The following is a 21,502-nucleotide window of genomic DNA, read 5'->3' on the forward strand; positions in this document are numbered from 1 at the left end:
TGTGTGTATCTGGTGTACTGCGGTTTAAATATTTAAACAATCTTGTACAGTGGCCAGCGAGGGACAAAGAGGAACGTCGTCATCTCCAGGCTCCAGTACCTTCTGCAGGCCTGTGTTTTGGTGTGATGGTGTCAACGCCCTCACCAGGACCAATCATAGTGTGTGTGTGTGTGTGTGTGTGTGTGTGTGTGTGTGTGTGTGTGTGTGTGTGTGTGTGTGTGTGTGTGTGTGTGTGTGTGTGTGTGTGTGTGTGTGTGTGTGTGTGTGTGTGTGTGTGTGTGTGAGAAGCGTTACGTTGGAAGATCTCCAGCAAACGTTTGATGAACTCTTCTAATCTGTGATTTTCTTTTGAGCTGCATTGTCTATCATCATGAAATTGTATCCACCATTTTCAATAATGACAAAAACATTATCGTCAACTATTTTATTTGACATAAACAGAGAAAACTGTCATTTTGTAAACAACTCATCTGTGTGGAAACACGTGATGTGAGGACATCAGTTTGAGGCTGTGTGGCCCTCAGTCATTACCTTCATGGGCCGGGGAGTTTGAGAGTTTATACAAATTATCTTCTCCAGTGTAATCGGAATTTATATCTAAATGATGTCAGACAAACATATCAAAGTGTTTGAATTTTAGACACTGTTTTTGCCAACATAAGTTAAAGTTAATTCTATTACACCAGCAGAAGATGAACAAACTACTACCTACCTTCGTACTCAAGTTTTGACTCGTTACACATTATTACACTGAAAACAAAACACTATTTATCTTAATAAGTATTACTTATACAAATACAAACCTGATTCACAAAGTTTTAGTACCCCAGAACCTTACTTATGTTGAATGCAGGTCAGAACTATCAACCAAATAAATATATAGACAGATAAACAATAGATTTATATATATGTATGTTTCTACTTAAACTTCCCAGTAACACTGTTGAACATTGTTCTTTTGGTGTAAAGCTTTGTGAATTAGGTTTGTAGAGTAATATACACTATATGACATAAAATAACATGAAACAAAACCAACTAAATATGAATGTAAATATAAAGATATGCTTGTGTCGCTTATCCAACAACTCAAGTTTACTGGAGTCTCACTTTGCTGCATTTACAGCAGCAAAGGTTTTGCTCCAAATGACGGCTTCTAGCTGGTGAAAAGAAGCCACAGCGTACAGCAGGACATGCTGAGGAGATTCCTCTGTCTATAGGCAGGCACATGGAGTAATACAACTCGGTATCAAAGCACACAAACACTTTCTATCATTTCAATCTGGAGAACATGGCAAAATGCAGGATTTCCATTCCATTCAACATCACAGCTAAAGGAAGGACTACTGAGCCACTGTGAGGGTTTAATGGTCGTTGGCATTTAGCTTTTTAAACATACGTTGCAACTGTGACATGCAAGATTTATAGACAGGATTTATGCAGCAACACATGTTTTCTAGTATTTAGCATTTTTGATTTAAGCCATAGTTCATATATTCACGAACTTTTAAATTTAACTCTTTAATCATTTTAAGGGGCACACCAGATTTCAATCACAAATCCATTTCTAAATATCTTTCTATACGTTTAACCGCAACCAACCTGTCTGATCTTGGTTTTTTTTAATGTTGTGGTTGCGACATTTCACCTCTCGGGCCAACATCAGCCCTGCCCGTGCTCTAATGGTGGGCTTTCTTCAGGTGGCAGGTGCAGACCGAATGGCCGGAGCTGGTGCCGGGGTTGGAGCTCTGCTGCACCTCCTCCCGGTGCTTTGGCTGCTCCTTGTGCTTGGGCACGTCCCTCCGCTTTTCCACCTCCTCGGCCTCCCTGACCTTCCTGACCTCCGGGCGCGGCGACGACCGGACATCTCTGCCCCTCTCGCCCACCAGAGCCTTGGAGGGCACGCGCAGGTGCTTGGGGGAGGCCACGCTCTGAGTCTGGACCCTCTTGACGTGGTCCACGGCGTACGGCCTCTCCTGGGGCTCGCTTGACTTTTTCCCTGCTCCTGTCTTTTCAGCCGCGTGCTTCTTGCTTGGAGGAGGGAGGGGCTTATAGGCCTCCAGCTTACGCTTGTGACTCATGGCGCAGGCGCAGCAGATGATGAAGACCATGACGACGAGAAGGGAGGTCACAACGATGAGGATGAGCAGATTCTCCTGCAGGAAGTCCACGACTCGAGTGAGGACAAAGTCCTTCAGGCGAATCATGGTGATGGTGATGGTGGACGTGATGGTCCTGACGAGGCTGGGGGCTTCGGTGGCAGCAGAGACCTGAGCAGGGGCTCGCGTGGAAAAGGAGGTTGGGAAAATGAGTTCCGGCTCTGCTTCATCTCCGCTGCCGTCCATGGAGGTGTTGGAGAAGAGCGGAGTGGCGTGGCACAGCGGGAGAAGGGTCACGCAGGTGACGAGAAAAAGCAAACGGGACGTCATCTTCTCCTCGGAGGCCTGCAACAACAGCAATGGCCGTCCCGAATTTAGTATCACATAAGGAAATACATATCAAATCCAACACACGGGCTTGGCACTGATAGAAGAAGGAGCTTAGCTTAGTAGAAGACCGGAAAGTGGGAAACAGCTCGCCTGTTTACGGTATAAAGCGCCATCATGTTTCGTCGATTTTTACCCTTAACGTCTTTCTTGCGACGCATTCACACTAACCTGTGTCAAGCAGTCTTTCATGAAACAGATGTAGAAAATAAACCAATGTTTTAACATCTGTTTCCATCTGAAATGCAACAGTAGTATTCATCTTCACTCAGCTTCCCAACTTGGACCAGTTCTATTTTAGCAGGCAGCTGGGCAGCCATTACCTCTTTGGGGTGGAGACAGTGAGTTTGGTGCTGAAGGCCTTATAATTTGTAAAGTAGAGGGAGGCCACCCATCCACCACACCAAAGTCAGGAGGAAGCCATATTCCAGGGGAGCACAGAGGCTGCGGGCTCTATATTTACACTGGGCAGCAGCTGCTGTGGCCCACGGCAGCACAGAGGAGATATTTCTGCCTCCAGCAAAACCAGCATTTACTGACAGTACAACTAACTCAATATACTTCCTGACCCGATAATACTTTTCTTCCATCCTTCTTCCTCTCAGTGTGAAGTGAAGCTCTATCAAGTAAAAACCAAACCGTAGTGCAGAGCTCAGCTTGTTAGCATTTAGAGCAGACAGTATGATTACACAGTGCTCATCTGCAATGACAAGCTTCTAATCAGCATCGTGCTGAACCTGCTCGTGCTCTCATTCACGTTACAGCGTGAAACCCCCCCCCCTCTGTCCCCCCTCCCTGTGTGGTCCTGCATACAGGCCGCGGCTGCACCACATGGTGGGCTGGGTCTTCATCCCTGGGTGTAAAGCCGTAGGACAGATCTGGCCTTGAATCCTCATAATTATACCCGTAATTACATTCCCCTTATTTCACTGCAGGGTCCTTCAACTGAAGGCCGTCACACACCACATATGCAATTAACCCATTTCATGACATTTAAGCCTTTCATGACATCCTTACTTAGATTTACAGAAGCAGCTTTTTGTAAGCCTACATGTCCTGGATGTGTTTGCCATTAATAATTACACATTTACTACAAATTCAGTCTGAGAGACGTAGTTTTGGAAAAGTTGGCAAATAAGCATTAAGTTGCAAAGATGGCCGTTTATATTTTTAATATTAATATATTACTCACATAAATATTAGGACTAAACATCAATTACATCATTGTTCTTGAAATAGACAAAAAGAAACCTTGAGGGTTAGAAAGAAGCATTCATCTTTTATAAGTAAAACAATATCAAATGTGTGTGAATATATAAATATAATTATATATTCATTAAATACATGCACTTTAAATCCTAATGAAGTAAAACTATTAACTAGAAAAATATCAATTTACAAATCATTGCAATGGATTTTATGGTACAATACTCCTCCCTGAAATGTAGTATTACGTCAAGTGAAAATATCCAGAACAAGTTTCATAAAGATGGAATGTGCTACGTGAGTAAATGTACTACATGTCCACCATCACGTTAGTTTTATGAACTAACTTTAAACAATATGATCATAAGATTCGTCGGTTTGTAAACACAGACCTCTCGGGAATACAAGAGATATTTGTCTGTGGTTTTGACTTGCATTTAAATTCTTTTCAAACATAAAAACATACTTACAGGGTGTGTTATCCTTGGTTTCTCCTCTGAACAGGCCAACACAGCGCAGGAGACAGGGAGGACAATCGAGGGGAGACAAAGTGACCAGAGGAAAGGGAGAGTTTCCGAGCATCAGCCCTCCTCGCTGAGATGCACTGAATGTTTTTTCACTGAGCTCTAAAAGTCTGCTCACAGGAAAATGATGTCCATCCCTCTATTTCTATCTATCTCCTCCCTCTTTCCACCTCCCTACACACTCGTCTTCCTCCTGCACGTACAGGGTGTCCATTCGGGATTGGTCCTTTTTACCACACATTTATTTCTCATTTATGGGAGTATTTATAATTACATTTTCTCATACAAGATAAATACCAAAAGCTCTATAAATACTCAATTTGTTTGATCACGTAAGGTGATCAACGTGTGTTCACTCATTCAACGTTCCACTCATGGGAGTCAAAGTGAGGCTGAGCTTTGAAACATGGCAGTGAGAACATGAGTCCCATGTTTTAGGCAAATGGTTATTTCTGTACTTAGCGGGGCGAGTCCTCTGCCTCCCACCGAGTCCTCTAATTAAGTTCTTGTTGATTACAGCCCGTCTCTGCAGAGCACAAGACCCGCGCAGAGAGAAGACAACCGCGTTCATCCCGAGACACTCGTCCAGGGCGAACGTATAAACTTCATGCGCTTTCAGCAGCAGTTATCTGTGGATGCGTCTCTGCGTATTCAGGCTGCTGGAGGTGTGAGCTGTGGATATTACACCTGATCAGGAGATTTGAGGGAATAAAAGGAAGCAATTCGCCAGGTTTTGGATGAGAAAAACCTTAAAGGGTTATTTCTACCAGATCTGTGGATTTAAGTTTCTTTCAAAAAGTTTGGTTTCTATTTGTTGCTGTAACAGAGTTGAACTGAAATAGTCTTTGGTTGTTTTTGTGGTTTGGAACACAATAGCAGCACTTTGGTTAACTTCACATTGAATCCAATCGGCTGTACTCGCCAACAGCCAATGTAGGTCACATGTCAAGTTTTCACAACACTGACGGCGATCTGACCGTTTATATTAACACTAAATCACAACATTAATTGTTCGTATATCCAAATAATGTTCTATACATCAAATGGCTTATTCATCTGCACCGAGCAGTTCTAGAAAATACCAGAGACACTTATATGAGCCACACTGGTGCTTTAGTCATTTTGTATCCACTTCTAAAGATGTACGTCTTCAGAGGAACACATTAGGATAAAAAACAACAACTGTAAATGATCAGGAGATAAAACTCATTCATGGGCTTTAATGTCAGGTGAGAAATAGCAGAGGCTGGATTTCCAGTAGTACATTTGTTACTCAAACTGAACTTGGGGTTTCCATCAAAAGGCTCAAATCTGTGGAACACTTTTGAAAACGGCAAAGATGAAATGCAACAGATACAATGAGGCCATTTTAAAAAGTCTTTATTATTTTTTTCTTATAATCAATGTTTGATGCTTGAAGCAAGAATAATGAACAAAAACGCTGAGCAGACCTCCAACATGAGGCTTCATCCTGGTTCATTTTGGTCTGATTTTCTTTCTTGACATTTGTACGAGCTCCAACATTAACAGAGGCTCTGCTTTATGGCAAGGTGCAGGGAACACAGACAGAGAGAAACATTTAAAAAGACACCTCCCACACAAATACCCTCTTCAGCACAGCCACAACAAAAAAAGAAGAAGAAAAAATATGGTCTTGTTATTTACACGGCTTTCACTCACTTTCCTAACCCTAAACAACAAACATACATCTATCTTTCAACTGCACATTTCTCCAACCTACAGTGTCCCTTTGGATCGCTAATCGATACTCCTCAAAACTTTGCTCTCGTGCCGACCGTGCTATAAATAATCCATAGAGCGGCAAATAGCATCCTTTATTTCGGACACATTCGTCTAAGCCCCACTTCATTTCCTGATGCTGATGTTCTTTGACTCGCTGCTCACAACTGCTTCTCAAAGCCACGATGAGCGTCTCGGTTTGACATCATTTTTGTAAAGATGTTTTGAATACCCGTACCGAGGTGGAAAGTGTCAAACTGTCCGGGCCACATTGCTTACCCACAAACCTCGACTAGTAATGCCGCCTGGCGTAGTGTGGGATGGATCGGCAGGACTTTAGATCATGCACAAACAGCTGACACAGCACTGAAGGAGCAGGGTCCTTTGAACATAGTGTGTTTTTATTAAAGTATTAGCACCTCAAAGTGGCTTTGACTGCGGGCACCTTTCAACTCAACATTTACTACTCAAACCTACTCTCACAACGGTCCCCTACAAACACTTCCATGGTCACCTCTATGGCACTTTCAGGTCTTTACAGTGGTAACAAATATTAAAGGCAAACAACAGACTGAATGAACCATAACGTTAAGAGGAGCTTTTATCGTAGCCGTCTGGTCGAAACCGCTCAGACCAGATTTTTCAATAGTTGCCTGGGTTTGTGATAACTATACTCAAGAGGATTCTGAATAAACAATTTTAAAAAGTGGAAGTGCCAAGAGGGAAATAAGCACAGCCGGAACAAGAAACAGGCTAAAATGAACAGTGAAGCAATACCCAACTATTCAATGAATCCAGGTCAGAGGCCAGTCTGACATTCAACCGTATTTCATTTCATAACCCTCCCCTAACGAGAAGCAAAAGCAGGAACAGCCACGGTGACGGGTACCCAAAAGACATGAGGCACATATTCACACACAATCCAGGCCCTTGACGTCCACCACGAACAGTTTCTGTAGCAATCTCCAGTTTTATCACCAGAAAGTTTTTAAATAGTCAAGTTCTGTGATTGATGTGTAAATTAATGTAAATTCCGGTTTTGTTTGTACAGAAGATAAAGATCTGAGATGGCGTATAATGCAAAGGAAAAAAGAATCTCCACAACGAGTGACTAAACACTGAGGTCGGTGGCTGAACCTCTTACAGAAATGAAGCAGAGCCAAGACCTTTGTCACGGACAGGACATAGATGTCACAATAACAACCACTGCGTCACGACAGTAGAATGTTGACACCAAGGGGAACTCTACAGAGGGATCTTCTCCCCCACCCAACACCAAAAAACTGCCATTGAGATCTGTGGAATGTGTTTCTCCAATGAGCAGACAGTGCATGAGAGGAATGCTGCATTACTTGGACTAGTGTCCTCAGTCAGAATGACGGGAAGCAAGAGGAACGAGAAGAAATGGAAAAAAGCAGAGAGTCTGTGCAGCTTTAACACAGACAGACAGAGTGGTGGTTTATGTAATGTGGGGGTGGAGACTGTGGCAGCTGAACGGGTCCCGTGTTCGCCTCACTTCCTGGTGGAACCACTAATTTTATCCAAATTGTTTCAATGTCGTAGTTGATTGTTGAGGATGTCCTCACATAACCAGCGTACTTCACTGGGTGTCCCCGTTTGCATTTTGACTCGTCCCACAAAGACAGTGAAAGAAATACTGATAAGGAGGTGTAAACAAAATGTCAAATTTGGCAACATTATAATTTTGGGATACAGTAAGATGATCGGCTGAGATCTACTAAAAGGTATTTGGGTATTCAATGGCAAATGCTGACTATTGGAATATTCCTGGTCGTTTTTCTAAAATGCAAGGAATAGGTAAGACCTTTTTTTATACAAGTAGACAAAATAAAAAATAAAAAAAGACTGCCACACAATAAAAAGGAAGAGAGTCCTTTGTCACCGAAAAGCAAAGAGTATTTTGTACTAATGTTGCCACACGTCCTTATTCCACCTGTGTTAAACTGAGGGTCGGGGGCTGGCTAAGAAAAAGTTCAACTGGAATGTGGCTAGGGCCTCAGACGAAACACTGTCATTGAGATAGGCAGTGACTGGTCCCGCCCACCCCTCAGCCAATGGAACGTCCTGAATTGTAGCAGGTTGGGTAAAGGGTCCCTAAATGGCAATGTTGGACATTTGCTCTTCAAGTTTGGCGATTCGCTTGTCCTGACTGCTCACCAGGTCCTTGAGAGATTTGACTTCTTTCAAGATCTCCTCCAGCTTGGCGCCAGATTTCTGTGGGAGACACAAGTAACGAGTGAATCACAAGCACGGTCACGTTTAACAGACCTAATGTAGGTCACAATAGCGCACAAGACCCTTCCTCTCTCAAAGCCGCTGCCTAAAGTCTTGGGACTGGATGCCATGTGGCAGGGTCCGGTACTCTGAGGGTTAACGCGCGCGGAGCCCGGCAGGCTATGATTACAGAGCACGACTGCTGGGAGACACATGGGCTGGGTCCCGGGCGGGTGGTTGTGTTGTGGGCGAGGCGCGGTGCGGCAGGACGCCCAGCAGTAGGCGTCCAGGGCAGCAACGGTCCCCTCAGTTTGTGGGGCGGAGAGTCGGTGGAACAACATGTGCAAACCACAGCCAGCAATCTGCGCTGCTTCAAATACACTTTGTCTGCTTCACGTTGGGGGCAGATATTCACTGATAATGTCAGCAGTAAGAGGTATTACTTCATGTGTTTATCTTCTTCGTCTGCTTGGCCTTTGCGGAATATTTTCATTTGGATTTTCATGATGTTATAACATTTTACAGACCAAATAATAATTTGAGAAAATTTGGCAGATTACCATGACAATTTAAATAATTTTTAATTGCAGCCCCATTATGTTCCACAGCTAACACCCTCTTCTGACAGTGGGATCCATATCAGAAGCAAACCGTTCATATTGCAGAGCTCTACCGAGTGGAGAATTGCCAATTAAATGAAATCCAGCGATACATGTATTATTAGGCACAATGGAGATCTTAGAAAAGCAAGTACTCACAACTGATTGAGTCTGGGAGGCAGACTTGTTGGCAGGGCCCGAGTTCTCAGTGTTCTTGCTGTCCAAAATGTTCTTCTTGACCACCTTGAATTCACGGTTCTTGCCCGGGACGTAGCCGTTCTTGAGGGAGATGAGGATTGGGTCTCCATTCTTGCCATCAAACCACTCCTCAGCCTCTAGGGCATGGTCGGGTCCAGATGTGTCTGGGTACAAGTCGTCTTGGAACAGGTCCGACTGGCAAGGGAGGAAAAAAGAGACAAGCTGTGAGGAGAATCCTTAAACCAGGTTAAAGAAATTAAAAAAAAAGAAGAAAAAAAAAAGATAACAGGCCTCAATGCAGCATCAACATGCAGATCACAGGTCTGTAAACCAGGACTCACCTTCCTCGGAACAGTCATCACGATCGGCTCACACTTCCTTTCATGTAGTTTATAGAACCTGGCGACAGAGATTGAACAAAATTACCTGCAATTCAATGAGTTACCAAACAACAAAGGCACTCGACAGGGTTTTATCACAGGCTTAATCATTATGTCAAGATCATGTTCTGCCACCTAGTGGTCACGTTAAAGGATCCCAATTAGATCTGGTTGACGAAAGACAAAATGAAGAATAAACTGTGGTGTTGAGATTATTACTAGCCATCAATCATAGCTTACCTCGCAATTTCACACTTATTGACATCAAGACCCCTCTTGGGCATGTAGCCCATGCCCCTCTGGGGCTCCTTGGTGGCAAAGGTGCTGAGGAAGTGAACATACGGAGCCTCATCTGTGATTTCAAAGTAACGGATGCTGCTGTCCCCCTGTGAAGAAAAAGTGTTTTTCATTTCTGTATCCAGCCTAATGGAAACTGAACTACACAGTGCTCACAAGCACAAGAAAACACACCTTCCCACAGAGGTACACGACGTTGGTGTCTGGGTCGTAGAAGGGCAAGAGCACTCCGTTGCTGGTGTCCATCTCATTTACAGTCATGGCCTCCTCCATATTATCCTGAGAAAAGTTTAAAAGTTATAAAGACAACTAAGCCCTACATGTCAGGTAACTGAATAAAACAGGATAATAATAACAATAATAGTTTGAGTCAAAGAGCACATCATCACTAAACTGATGGAACAGTCAGCTAATATGAAGCAGCTTACCGGGTTCCAGAGGGCGAGCTGCCTCTCACTCATGCGACTGAAACCCGTTGTGAGGACGTTGCCATTAGACAGGAAAATGGCTCTCATGGGTCGGGCTCCCTCATGTGCCTTCTCCTTCTCCTGTGAACAGCAGTTCTCAGGTCAGCAATATATCGGTGTGTTCCAAGGCACCGTCTCCTGGCCAGACTCTTATTATTATGTCCACTTTCACTCCAGCTTTTCAGCAGAAGCACTACTTTTACATAAGTGGCAGGCTTAATCATTTTATTCACATAACCTCTGCAGTGGTGATCTGGTGTCATACTCAAGGGATTTACATTCACCTCTCAAAATAACAAACCATCACAAATAAATCTCTCGAAAACTGCTTACAGCAACAATCATCTCCTTGCGTGGGTCGATGACACGGATGGCCTTGTCCTTGCAGGCGGTGCAGATGAGGCTGCCGTTGCGGTTCCAGGTTACGTTGTAAATGACATCAGGGTGCATCTCATCCAGGGTGATCATAGCCTCTCCTGTGCCCACGTTCCAGATGATGATCTGGTTGTCACAACCTGACAACAGAGTGGTATAAAAGTGAGCGGGATGTGCTGATATGTTGTGAAGTTTTTGTGGATTTAAGGACCCGGACAGCACTTACCTGCACTAAGAAGGACGTTGCGTGCAGTCGGGTGCCATGTGATAATGCCAACGCGCTTGGAGTGGCCCTCCAATACCACCACTGGCTCAGCCATTGAAGTCACAAGGCCATTCTCAGGAATCTGCCAAACCTGAGGGGTTCATAAACAGGACAGCAGGAGTTCAGCAGCAAAACAGTCAAGCTGGAGAGAATCCTATTTTGACCCAGGAATTGGATTAAATTCAAATTGAGGAAAAGATTATATCATGACTCCATCAACCATAGCCTACATAGTCTTACGGCACAAAAATGTAGTTACCAAAGGTGACCTGGGGGTGGCAGCAGTGACTTAGAGTTCATTTAGTCACAATGCGAGAGTTGACTTTAGTCAAATACAGTACTTCTAATAAAAAGGATTTCTCACCATCTCAATTAGTTACCATTTTATGATCACATCCATGTTATAACAAAACAAATATGAATAATACAGTTATCCTGCATGTACATCCATCAAATACCTCGGATCAATTGTAGACATTTTTATTTTATTTTACACAACAGGTTTAACTTTAATTCTGAGGAAATTCTTATTTTATTCCTATGCGATAGAAAGGTTGCCTGTATTACCATTTCTGGCCACAACTCTCATCAGCATATTTCATTGAACTGCATATTTTGTATGTGCACACCTCAAACAGTTTAGGAAGAGCCTGTTAAGGGCCGGCAGTTTTCCCTTAAAGTGCTGTAAAAAGAGGAACCATTGAGTTTCTCTGTTCATTCCATGGGTTAGACTTCTGCACACATGACCTAAATGTGGCATTGATTCAGAGAGGCGTTGACAGGAAGGCAGGACTTTCAGGTAAGGAAGTAGGAGCAGCAAACAAACAGGCAGCACCCTAATATCCCTCCACTGCCCAAAGAAGGACATATGCAGGAAAGCTCAACTGCAGTCAGTGACCTCAGCTCAATAAACAGAAAATCATTCCTCAGCTCTGATTACTACAACACATATTTGAGTAATCTAATCCAGAGGGTGAGGTCTGCACCCATCCCCGGGTTACAACAGCTGGCCCTCTTGCAATAAAAGCACGTCGTCCCTCCACACTTATCAGCTCAAGAAGGTGCGCGTTGCAGTCTCCCCAATCAGGAGTCCAGGTGTCGAGGGTGTGGCAAACATTACCATCACTGTGCAGTCCTCGGAGCCGCTGGCGATGACGTGGTCATTGTGGGGGCACCAATCGATGTCCAACACCGGGCCTGTGTGACCACACACTGTGGGGTAGGATTTGTCAATGCGTCCTGTCTGTGAAGACAAAAGATAAACAGCACAGAGTAATGAGATTAGTCTTACTCTGATCCGGCTCAGAGAACATTGTCTGTGCTCGAGGACTAAGCAAGTTTTGAAACAGGTCAATTACAATATAATCCTAAATTCCACCTGCAAAATTACACACACAAGCACACACAATGAAATTATGTGCGAGTGACGCAGCCCAAGAAGAGAATTAGACCGGTGGGAGACGTAGTACGGTTCACATCACATCTGTTAAAGTAGGATTCGTTTCCGTTTTTGGAAAACCTTTCCATTGAATACCATTAAATACAATATTGTACTTGATTACTCAACGAAACAATCTCATTTATCTACACAGTGAATTTTTCAACATTACTTCTACTTGAAGTGACTTTTGGATTTAATGACACAATCACATTCATTTGAACCTCCCAGATGTTGAGGACCGTTTGAATGAGACCAACTGTGCTGTCAAAAGCCACGTTAAGATGCCGCGCGAAGATCGAGTCCAAGCGAGTCACGCAAAAAGCTGCCAAGTGCTGTGACTAGGACTTTGAAACATCTTTAGTCCTTTAACATGACCTAACACTCTCCTGCCTAAAAAGGCAGGTTTGTTGCTTCAGCTCTCGGCCCCCGCACCCCCAGGCTAGTTTTTTTTTAGTGCTGCTTAGAAGCAAACTGAGATTAGGTTTAGCCCTTTTTGGACCAGTGGTGACGTCATTACAGTCGACGTGCCAACAGATGCAGAGTATTCCGCAGCATCCCCTTTCTTTAAAATGATGGCTCTAAATAAAACTTTACATAACCTGCTTATACAACTAATGGACTGGATGGCTGCAAATGCTCTGACGCACACAAACACACAAATAAAAATGCACGCAAACAACCTTCCATTAAACCTTCTCCTCCTCTATTGTCTGCTGGATTTGACCTGTGAAGCAGCAGAGCCAGCAGGCTCTCTGTACGACGCGGCCCAACAAACCCACCTCCATGTGGAAGACTCACGGTGTTCCATTCAAACACCGTCGCAGGGCTGAAAAGATGACGTCACTAACTGTGGAAAGAGTCCTGCTGCTGCAGCCCTATTTAAAGCATGATGGCTTCAACAAAAAAAATGAAATAAAAAAAGCTTTAAAAAGACTCCAGAGTATCAAAAATGATAGCTCGAGAAGAGTGACTAATATTTTGGGTAGTGGATTGGCTTCAGCCCCTCCGTCTACTACTCAGTGGTTATACCAAAGAGCTGTAACGTGGAACTCAACTGTGTTCCGATTTAGACACCAACCTTATGTCTATTGTGGCGTTTTAAGAACAGCTCTGCTCACCAATCAACTTTCTAGCTGCATTATTTTCACTTGGCACGGACACAGAAACCTGTTCCTATTTGAATGTGTACAGACGATGCTAAACTTCCAGTTACACTTTTCTCATTTCTTCCATTCCAAAATCCGCTGCGGTTATGAGTGATCTTTGTCTTCTGCCCATCAATTGTCCCCAACGGATGTCATTTGAAAACACCCCATACAGACCAACAGATATTTGTGGTCAAGGCTTTTTACCACCAACGAGCAGGAAAGCCTCTCAGCAGTCCGGCAAGGCAAGCATGCATGCAGAGAGTATACTCAAGGGATTTACACGGACGGATACGTTCGGAGTTCACACAGCAAAATGGCACCTTTGACAATAAAGCGGTATTGCATTTGCCATAAGTTGAAGTGTGTACAGACTGTCCAGATGGCCACTTTTACCACAACTAATCCACCGTTACCTGCATCTGCATGTTATCCAATGCTTTGCGTAGCTTTAGTGGCCTCCTGGACCGCAGATTAACATCAAGCCAAATTGAATCGCATGTATCAGACAGCAGTGCTGAAAACAGAGAGCTGTACGCTTCAGTTGGTGATTCCAGGATATAAATGGCTCACACGGGATAAGTTGCTCTTCAGTGTGTTCTACCAGAAAGGCTTTACTTTAACCAAAATCACAATCTTAACCAAGTCGGATTGGCGCCTAAACCGAAGGAGATGACTGGCAGAAAGCCCTGCGCCAAGCCATCTCCCATGTGCACAAGGCAGGAGAAATTGGTGTGAGGAAAGTGAGTCCCAAAGATCCAACGAGACCGAGCTCACCCTGAAATGTACATTAGCCAATGTACAAAGCCAAATGATTACATGTGACTTAAAAGCTAAGCGATAAATACAGAAAGCAGTCTATAAAAGGCCCGTAAACCCCTTAGTGCAATTCCCCGTGTGAGGCACACGACGATGGGCTCAGAATTTCCAAGAGAACAGGAAATAAAAAAGACGTATCCGGTGATCTCGGTACAAAACCGTGCGAGGAAGACAAACAGAGGATGGCGGCCTGAGCCTCGAAGGGACAATCCAGTCCCGGATAACAGTGTCATGTTGCTCAGACATTCCTGCTCTTAAAGCCTGCTGCTGTATAGACAGTCGGCTTCAAGCCTGCTGCTGTTACAGTGCACAGAGAGGCTCAGCGGATATAACCACATCGATACGCCGGTGTTTTGTTATCAGACTGAACAGAGGAACAAGTTCCATGGGTTAGTACAGCCTAACACGACGCCTGTACAAATCACAGGGAGTAAGAGCCTCGCTAGGGTTACAGGCCAAATCATTTGATCATTTCATACATTACATTTGCTTGACTGAGCAAGTATAGTGATTAAAGAATGCAGTATGTGAAAGCGCGGGGGATTTTTACGTGCAGTATGTGAAAAATCCCCATATCTTGTCTAAACCTCACCAGACGGCTGAACACACCCTGAAATGTACCCTGGAGCAGAGTGTAAAGAAAGCAGACTTTGACACTTCTGTCAATAGGGATGTATGAGCCACCATCCGGTATCAGATAACAGTACCATTACACGTGAGACCGGTGACCTCCCCTCTGCAGCTGGGTCGACTTCATTTTCATGCAGTGGACCACAGAACAAGGGAAATGTGCACTATGCGATACATGCGACATCTGCGTATGTCAAAGTCATCTCAGCCGCACAGATGTACATTACAGCAGACCTTTCCTGCACGCGATTTCCTGGACACAGAGGGAACAGGAAGTGGAGCAGGAAGGACACAGACTGATGACCAGCTGTGGCAAACGGAACAGCACAAACACTGTTTACAAGGTTGTCACAACAAATAAGGGTTATGGATCGTTTTCAGAACACTTTTCAATAACCAGTTAGTGTTGGGTAATCAATACCGATCTGCTGGTTTATGTTGAAGAGAAGCAGGGAGTAGACAGTGACCAGGTATTGTTTGTATATTATCCCAGTTTACAAAGATGTGGCAACTCTGAACAGAATGTTTACGCACCCATATGGTGTAATTAAAAGTGTGTAAAATGAGCATAAATTCATGTGCTTCCTTGAAGAAACTAAGATTAAGACTTACGGGATCAGTGTTTCAACATTCAGACACCTCTCAGCACACCAGTTCAGACATGCTGCAAAGATTCCTACACAACCTCATACTCGTTTCTCAGCTCAGCTCTCCCAACATTTTCCATCAATACTTTTCACTTGAGTAAATAGAAGAAGAAAAAAAGAATTCTATACTAGAAATGTTTTCAGCAGAGCAAAGGCCTGGGGCTCGACCTCCTGATCAGCCCGAGCGAGTTAGAGGAGACCGGCAGCGGGACTAGAGAGCCCGGTGTTCCACACCTCGGCCTCAGGCACCACTGGTATGACTAATGGGAGCAGGAGGGCCGCGACGGTGTCAAATGTGGCCCCCTTTGAGGTGTCAATGGTGCCGATGGACACGTTTTGAAATTGCAGGGTATGAAAATCAAACACAAGTGGCTGCTTTGAGTATGTAAAAAAACACATCTGCCGATACGATACGCAGAGCAGGAATGCGGTTTACTATCAAATGTTATCATCGGAATGCCTCACACGGACAAGAGTTCAGCTGAAAACAACAACCCAAAGCTGCACACAGGGTTGCTTGTGACACACCGCAGTGGGTTACATTTTCCTGTGGAAACTTGTTGCAAATTTGCCCTGAAGTTCAGCCCTTCACAACGGCCGAAGGGAGAAGGCAAGTCTGTATTTGTCTTAAAATGAGGCACTTGTACTAAAAACATCAAGGGGAATGTGATCCACACACACACACACACACACACACACACACACACACACACACACACTCTGAGGTGTCCTCCATGAGCGGCAGAGGCAAGATGGGAAATCGGACATGAATTAATCCCAAGGGGATAAAAGGTTTCACAGAATACACGTGGACATAACAGCTGGTGGCCGACTGGCAGCTCAGTGATGCATTTCAGAAGGAACAGAAGTGTCTGTCGGGAGTCTTTGCTCCTCTCCAACATAGAATAGTTTGAAGTTCTACAAAATATTTGAATGAATAAATATAGCTCCAAGTCAAACACCATTTCATTGTATCGGACAGGGTTCTGGTAAACAGACATCTTAAATCAGGGATCTGTTAATGTTACTAAAGATTTATATGTCTCTACCTACTTAGACTGAAATAAACTGAAACAGAGACAAGAGGTGTGTTCAACCACACCGAATCATCATTTGATATTACAGACTTTGAATTGCATTTGACGCATGTAATTTAGTTTTTTACTATCTGTGTGTGAGGAACTGCAGTTAAAAAGTGATGACCAGGGATTAAGTTGGGATTTGAGCTAAATGAACATGTTCAGCAGAGCGTGCTCACCACATAAGAGTCTATTAGTGTCAAGTCATGGCAATTGATTCTCAGACACAGACAAACCTGACAGTAATCCTCGGAGTGGATTTTAGGAGCCAAAAGGCCATTTTGAAGAAACTTCCACTAATTCAGACCCTACACAAGCATTGTTCGCAATCGCTTGATGGTATTGAATAGTAGTCACAGTGATCCATCATCACAAGAGATTACCATGACGGTGGAGAAGTTTGTTCATTTCCTGTTGGGAGCTATTAAAACGTTGAGCAGTCGTCTCGTCCTACAGCTTTTTGACAGCGAAAGGCTTCACGCCCGCAGAAGAAGCGGCAGCTCACCGCAAATCTAACTGCAATACATTGGTTATTAGTTTTTAAAAAAGCTAAAGAAAACTGACAAAAAGGCAACTAAATGTGATTACCACTGTGACCCAGGGAGAGGTGTTAAGATTTGAACTAACGGACGCTTCAGGATGCCACATCCTGGTGTCCATTATTTGAATAAAAAAATAAACCCAACTAGGTTAAATAAGAAAATCATTTTAGATTCAATCTGCTACAAATCTACATTTTATTTCCTAGTTAAATTTGTCAAAATTCCTCCATATTGTTACCTCGGTTTGCAATATTTATCAAGACCATCACGGTCAGCTGGCCGGTTCTGTAACACTCGACACAGAAAAATCACACTTTCGCAACACTAACATAAACCACCCAAGCAAGAAAAGCATCTCCAAGGCAACCAGCCTTCGAGTACGGGGAGCGTGCTTAGCCAGACTTGTGAAAATAATTTTGTCGAGGAAACCCACCAAAACAAAAAACACCCACACAGAAAGGGGCCAAATTCAGCAGTTGAACACCTAACAAGTCCATAACCACACTACAGACATTTGTATCCTTGGAAAGGAATGTCTGACGCCTAGAAAACAACCAGTTGCATAGCAACAAGTAAGGCTGCAGAAATGAATCACACCGCAATAGATACAAAGTTCAACATTGAAACACACACACACACACAAAAAAAGGACGGACCATATCCCTCAAGGCAGTAGAGGGCATTCTTTTCATTCAAACAAAGAGGCCTGCACACTTCCTTGCCTTGCAGCTCAACATGTGATGCACACACGCACACCACTGAAGGGTCTGCATGCTGTCCAGTGCTGCTCAGTGCTCCATGGAAATTTCCACTTTTACGAGCCTGTGTGTGAATGACGGGGCAGGAACAATACATTGCAGCACAGTACAGGCTGAAACCTCAGCTATATATGTATATATCTCACACACATAGCTGGAAAGATGAAGTAGAAATACCGAAACCGATATGAACTACTGATACCATATATTTCTGGTACACGGCTAGCCAGGCTATTTAGGTCATAAGATTAGTTCGATAGTATTGAAGAAAAGTAGACTCTTTACTGCTACTAAACGGTTACTCAGGGAAGTACTTTGGAACAGCTGACGTGTGTTTTAACGTTTAAACACATCTATTAGTATTCAGGTGCTCCGACAACAGAAGATATTTGCTAACAGGCCGTTGCATGTTTCCGGCTAGTGTTTGCTGATGAGACAGAATCCCTGTTTGCTGCATGTCTACGGCCATAAAGTCATTTTTATAATCAAAGACAAAAACTGTCCCATGAATGGCGTGGTCATCAACTGCTGTCAGCTCTTTGGTGCAACTGTGCGGACAGTCTCTATGGAGGACGGCCCTTTGTCCACAGCGTCTCTACATCTTTCTATGCTGGGATACATCGCAGCACCGTGTGGCCAAAAAAAATCAACTAGAATATCAAAGATAAAAATATCTTCATACGAAGATATGTTTATTAAAGAACTTTGTCAACATGAAAGGCAGCCCACCCCAAAAGATTGTGCGTGCCGTGCAGGGGTAGTTGGTCTGTTAATTACTCTTGTGCATTAAATGACTGAAAACGGCTTTGTACCCAACATCTGCCATCATTAAAAACCTTACCTACAAGAAAGTGTGCTTTGTTTTAAAAAGCTACCAGGGCTCACGGCTCTGTGTTTATGGATTGTAGATACAGTATTCAGTATTCCAGTAGTCATACCGATGATCACATTAAAATAATTATTCTGATCTGGCTCTTGGATATGGTGAGTGACTCTGTGACAGAGACGGCATCTGACTTCAACCCAGTTCTCTAATTTTGGCCGCTCTTCATGTTTCGGCCTATCCCAGAATTCACATGTGTGCCGACACTGCACGAAGCAACCAATAGCAAGGCAGGGAGGAAATGGTCTTGGAAGGCTGTCAGGCAGGGAGCTGTGAATGACCATATATGGTAAAATCTGCAGTCAGCAAGACTGAGCGGCAGAGGCGGCAGAGGCAACTGAGCGGTATAGAAACACTGACCAAAGTATGGAGAGAGAGAGAGAGACAGAGCGCCGGGATATCAGGAGAACGCAGAGGGGATTTTGGGGGGAGTAGAGATGGAGCATAGCTTAGCTAGCAGCAAACGTGGTGCACGCGAGACCACAGAAAAAATGCGTCACTGTGCACACACCCAGGGATTGCCAAATGCAAAGGTGGAGCACTGGGTGAATGGTGCAGTGAGGGATTGAATCCAAATCAAAAACACACGCTCAATATCTGATGGTCCTCTCCTGAATGGAGGCAGTATTTGAAGCACTAACCCTTGAACATGCCTCTAAGTCGAGCAATGGCGTTGTGGCCGTACTTTAGGTCAATCTTAAAAAAAAGACAGACAAGAGGAAACGAAAGGACTAACCCGCCGTCAGCATGGAAAATAAAGATTCTAATAGCTAAAACAGGACACACGGCATGGAATTTTAAACAACGGCATGCTCAGATAAATCAAACAAGGGATAAAAACCACAACCACTGTAATGATTTACTGAAGCATCCCTTTCTCACATGCCCAGCAGACAAAGAGGAATTATCAGGAATGTTTCACTGAACACTTGCTGGCTGCTGCTGCTGCTTTCACTCCCACAACTTCCTTCATATGGAAATCAGGGAATAAATTAGCAGGCATCCTCCTAAGGAAGAGAAAGGAGGAGATTGAAAGCGTGAGGCAAGGGAATGACATGTGTTGAGCCGGACATCTGAGGCCCTCTCTATAAATCCCTGTGTTCTGACAGGAGGAAGCAACAATACTCATGGCTGTGCTGAGTCACAGCGGCCTGCCACAATAACCTCACCCTTCTGACTCACACAAACACATGGCTCCATTGGTGGAAAACTCATGTGGCCCAAACCTCGGGTCACGGTGCCACAACATCAACTTCTGAACTCCAAGATGCTCTGCCGTCCATTGTTAGACATACAATAATAAGAATGTAGACTAAAGGGAGTACAATGCCCTTTTGGGAGGTCTCATCATTTCAATAATTCAACATCCAGACGTTATTGCATCAGCACAACAAAGACAGTTGCATATGGCTTAATAGTGAAGAGGAATGGAGCATCATCAAACTTCTCTTCCCCGCCCCCCCTTGCCAAAGTGTGCTAATGACAAAGAGCTGCGCTGGGAGAAAGCGTGGGACAAAGGGCCCAAGCAGCTGGCTGCCCACAGAGACTGGGAGCAAACCAGTCAGGGCAGATGGGTTAGCAGGACAGACGCACCCTCACATTAGGGACAGGAAAGGGTGGGAGGGAGGCTGAGTCGGGCGCCGTGCCGTTGAAGCCAAAACGAAATGAGACCCGGGTGATTCAAACTGCACGTGTCCTTTAGTCAGAACACAGTTTCATCCGCGAAGCCGAGCTGCGTCTGACGAAAGCTAGTAAGGTCAAAGATTTGTACGGGCGGCGCAATAACGGAAGCAGACTGACTCACATGTAAATGAGTTCAGCCAGTTTCTACTAGAGAGGCAATATAACCTTTGAATCAGTTTATCAGAAGTTATCAGTGGGGCTAAAAGGAACCGTTTGTGGATCTATTGCAGCTGCTCGGTCTCACTGTTAGATTGGCCCACGTTAGGAGACCTGCACAACCAGCTGAGAATAACAGTGGGATGCCCATGTTAAGAAAAGGAACATTACAAAATCAATTTTTTTTTAAAGCCTAATGTTTTTGACAAAGGCTATACAGTTATGACTGCATATTGTACAAAGATTAATATACAGAATATACCAGCATTCCTATATAACAAATGGCATTCCTCTCAGCTCCAGTGTCTCAATGGCCTGTGAAAATGATGAAAACACTGTATCTGAAGGATTAGTCAGAGTCACAACTGCCGATTGAGTGCGCTAAGATCTAATAAATCAAGAGAGTTCTCTTCAATCTCTCACTTGAGGAATTTGCCGGAGGTTTGCTCTGCACATAAGGACCTCTCTCACAACTTTGCAATCCAGTAGTTGAAAGTAGACACCCCATTAGCGTACTGGGACGTGACATACAGAGGGCAGATCATTCGCACAGAAGCACACAGAGGAGGGCTGGACGAGTGTGAAACTGGTCGAGCCTGCAGCCTTCCTCCAGCCCTGGCTGTGTATTCAATGAGTGTCAGAGGTGAAAGCGCAATGACAGCCTTGACAATCTGGTCCCCTTTGCCCGAGTCTGCTCAGATCACAAGGCAGCCTACCGGTGTGCACCAATTAGAGACACCGGAACCGAAACAACAACCGCTGGCAGTTCCCAAAGATCGCTCTAGTGGACCTGCAGAGTGCCCTGTTGATTCAGTTGGAGCTCTATTGCGCCTTAATTAGAATCATTAGGACAGCAGAGCTAAAACAACAGCGAGTGGCGCGTTCAGCAAACCTACTTGGTTACAGCTACAACATTTCCAATGCCGTCTTGCCCAACCCAGAAGTAAGTC

General features: G+C 44.2%; 2 protein-coding genes across 3 annotated transcripts in view; both read right to left on the reverse strand.

Moving 5' to 3' along the window:
* Positions 1–409: 409 nt before the first annotated feature.
* Positions 410–4,310, reverse strand: LOC120830556 (uncharacterized). The gene is made up of 2 exons (XM_040195278.2): positions 4,160–4,310; positions 410–2,441 (listed from the first exon to the last, which is right to left on the reverse strand). The coding sequence occupies exon 2, from the start codon at positions 2,424–2,426 to the stop codon at positions 1,677–1,679; it is 750 nt and encodes a 249-aa protein (XP_040051212.1). The 5' UTR covers positions 2,427–2,441; positions 4,160–4,310; the 3' UTR covers positions 410–1,676.
* Positions 4,311–5,577: 1,267 nt separating this feature from the next.
* Positions 5,578–21,502, reverse strand: part of LOC120830487 (uncharacterized) — a 29,643-nt gene continuing 13,718 nt past the window's right edge. For both annotated transcript variants that reach the window (XM_040195160.2, XM_078086677.1), the window contains 9 exons: positions 11,890–12,012; positions 10,731–10,860; positions 10,463–10,644; positions 10,091–10,210; positions 9,837–9,941; positions 9,606–9,751; positions 9,327–9,384; positions 8,947–9,180; positions 5,578–8,188 (listed from right to left, as the gene is read on the reverse strand). In XM_040195160.2, coding sequence (XP_040051094.2) covers positions 8,069–8,188; positions 8,947–9,180; positions 9,327–9,384; positions 9,606–9,751; positions 9,837–9,941; positions 10,091–10,210; positions 10,463–10,644; positions 10,731–10,860; positions 11,890–12,012 — 1,218 coding nt within the window. In that variant the 3' untranslated portion in view covers positions 5,578–8,068. The remainder of the gene's footprint in view (positions 8,189–8,946; positions 9,181–9,326; positions 9,385–9,605; positions 9,752–9,836; positions 9,942–10,090; positions 10,211–10,462; positions 10,645–10,730; positions 10,861–11,889; positions 12,013–21,502) is intronic.

This window comes from Gasterosteus aculeatus, chromosome 13, assembly GCF_964276395.1.
Source record: "Gasterosteus aculeatus chromosome 13, fGasAcu3.hap1.1, whole genome shotgun sequence".
Classification (NCBI taxonomy): Eukaryota; Metazoa; Chordata; class Actinopteri; order Perciformes; family Gasterosteidae; genus Gasterosteus; species Gasterosteus aculeatus.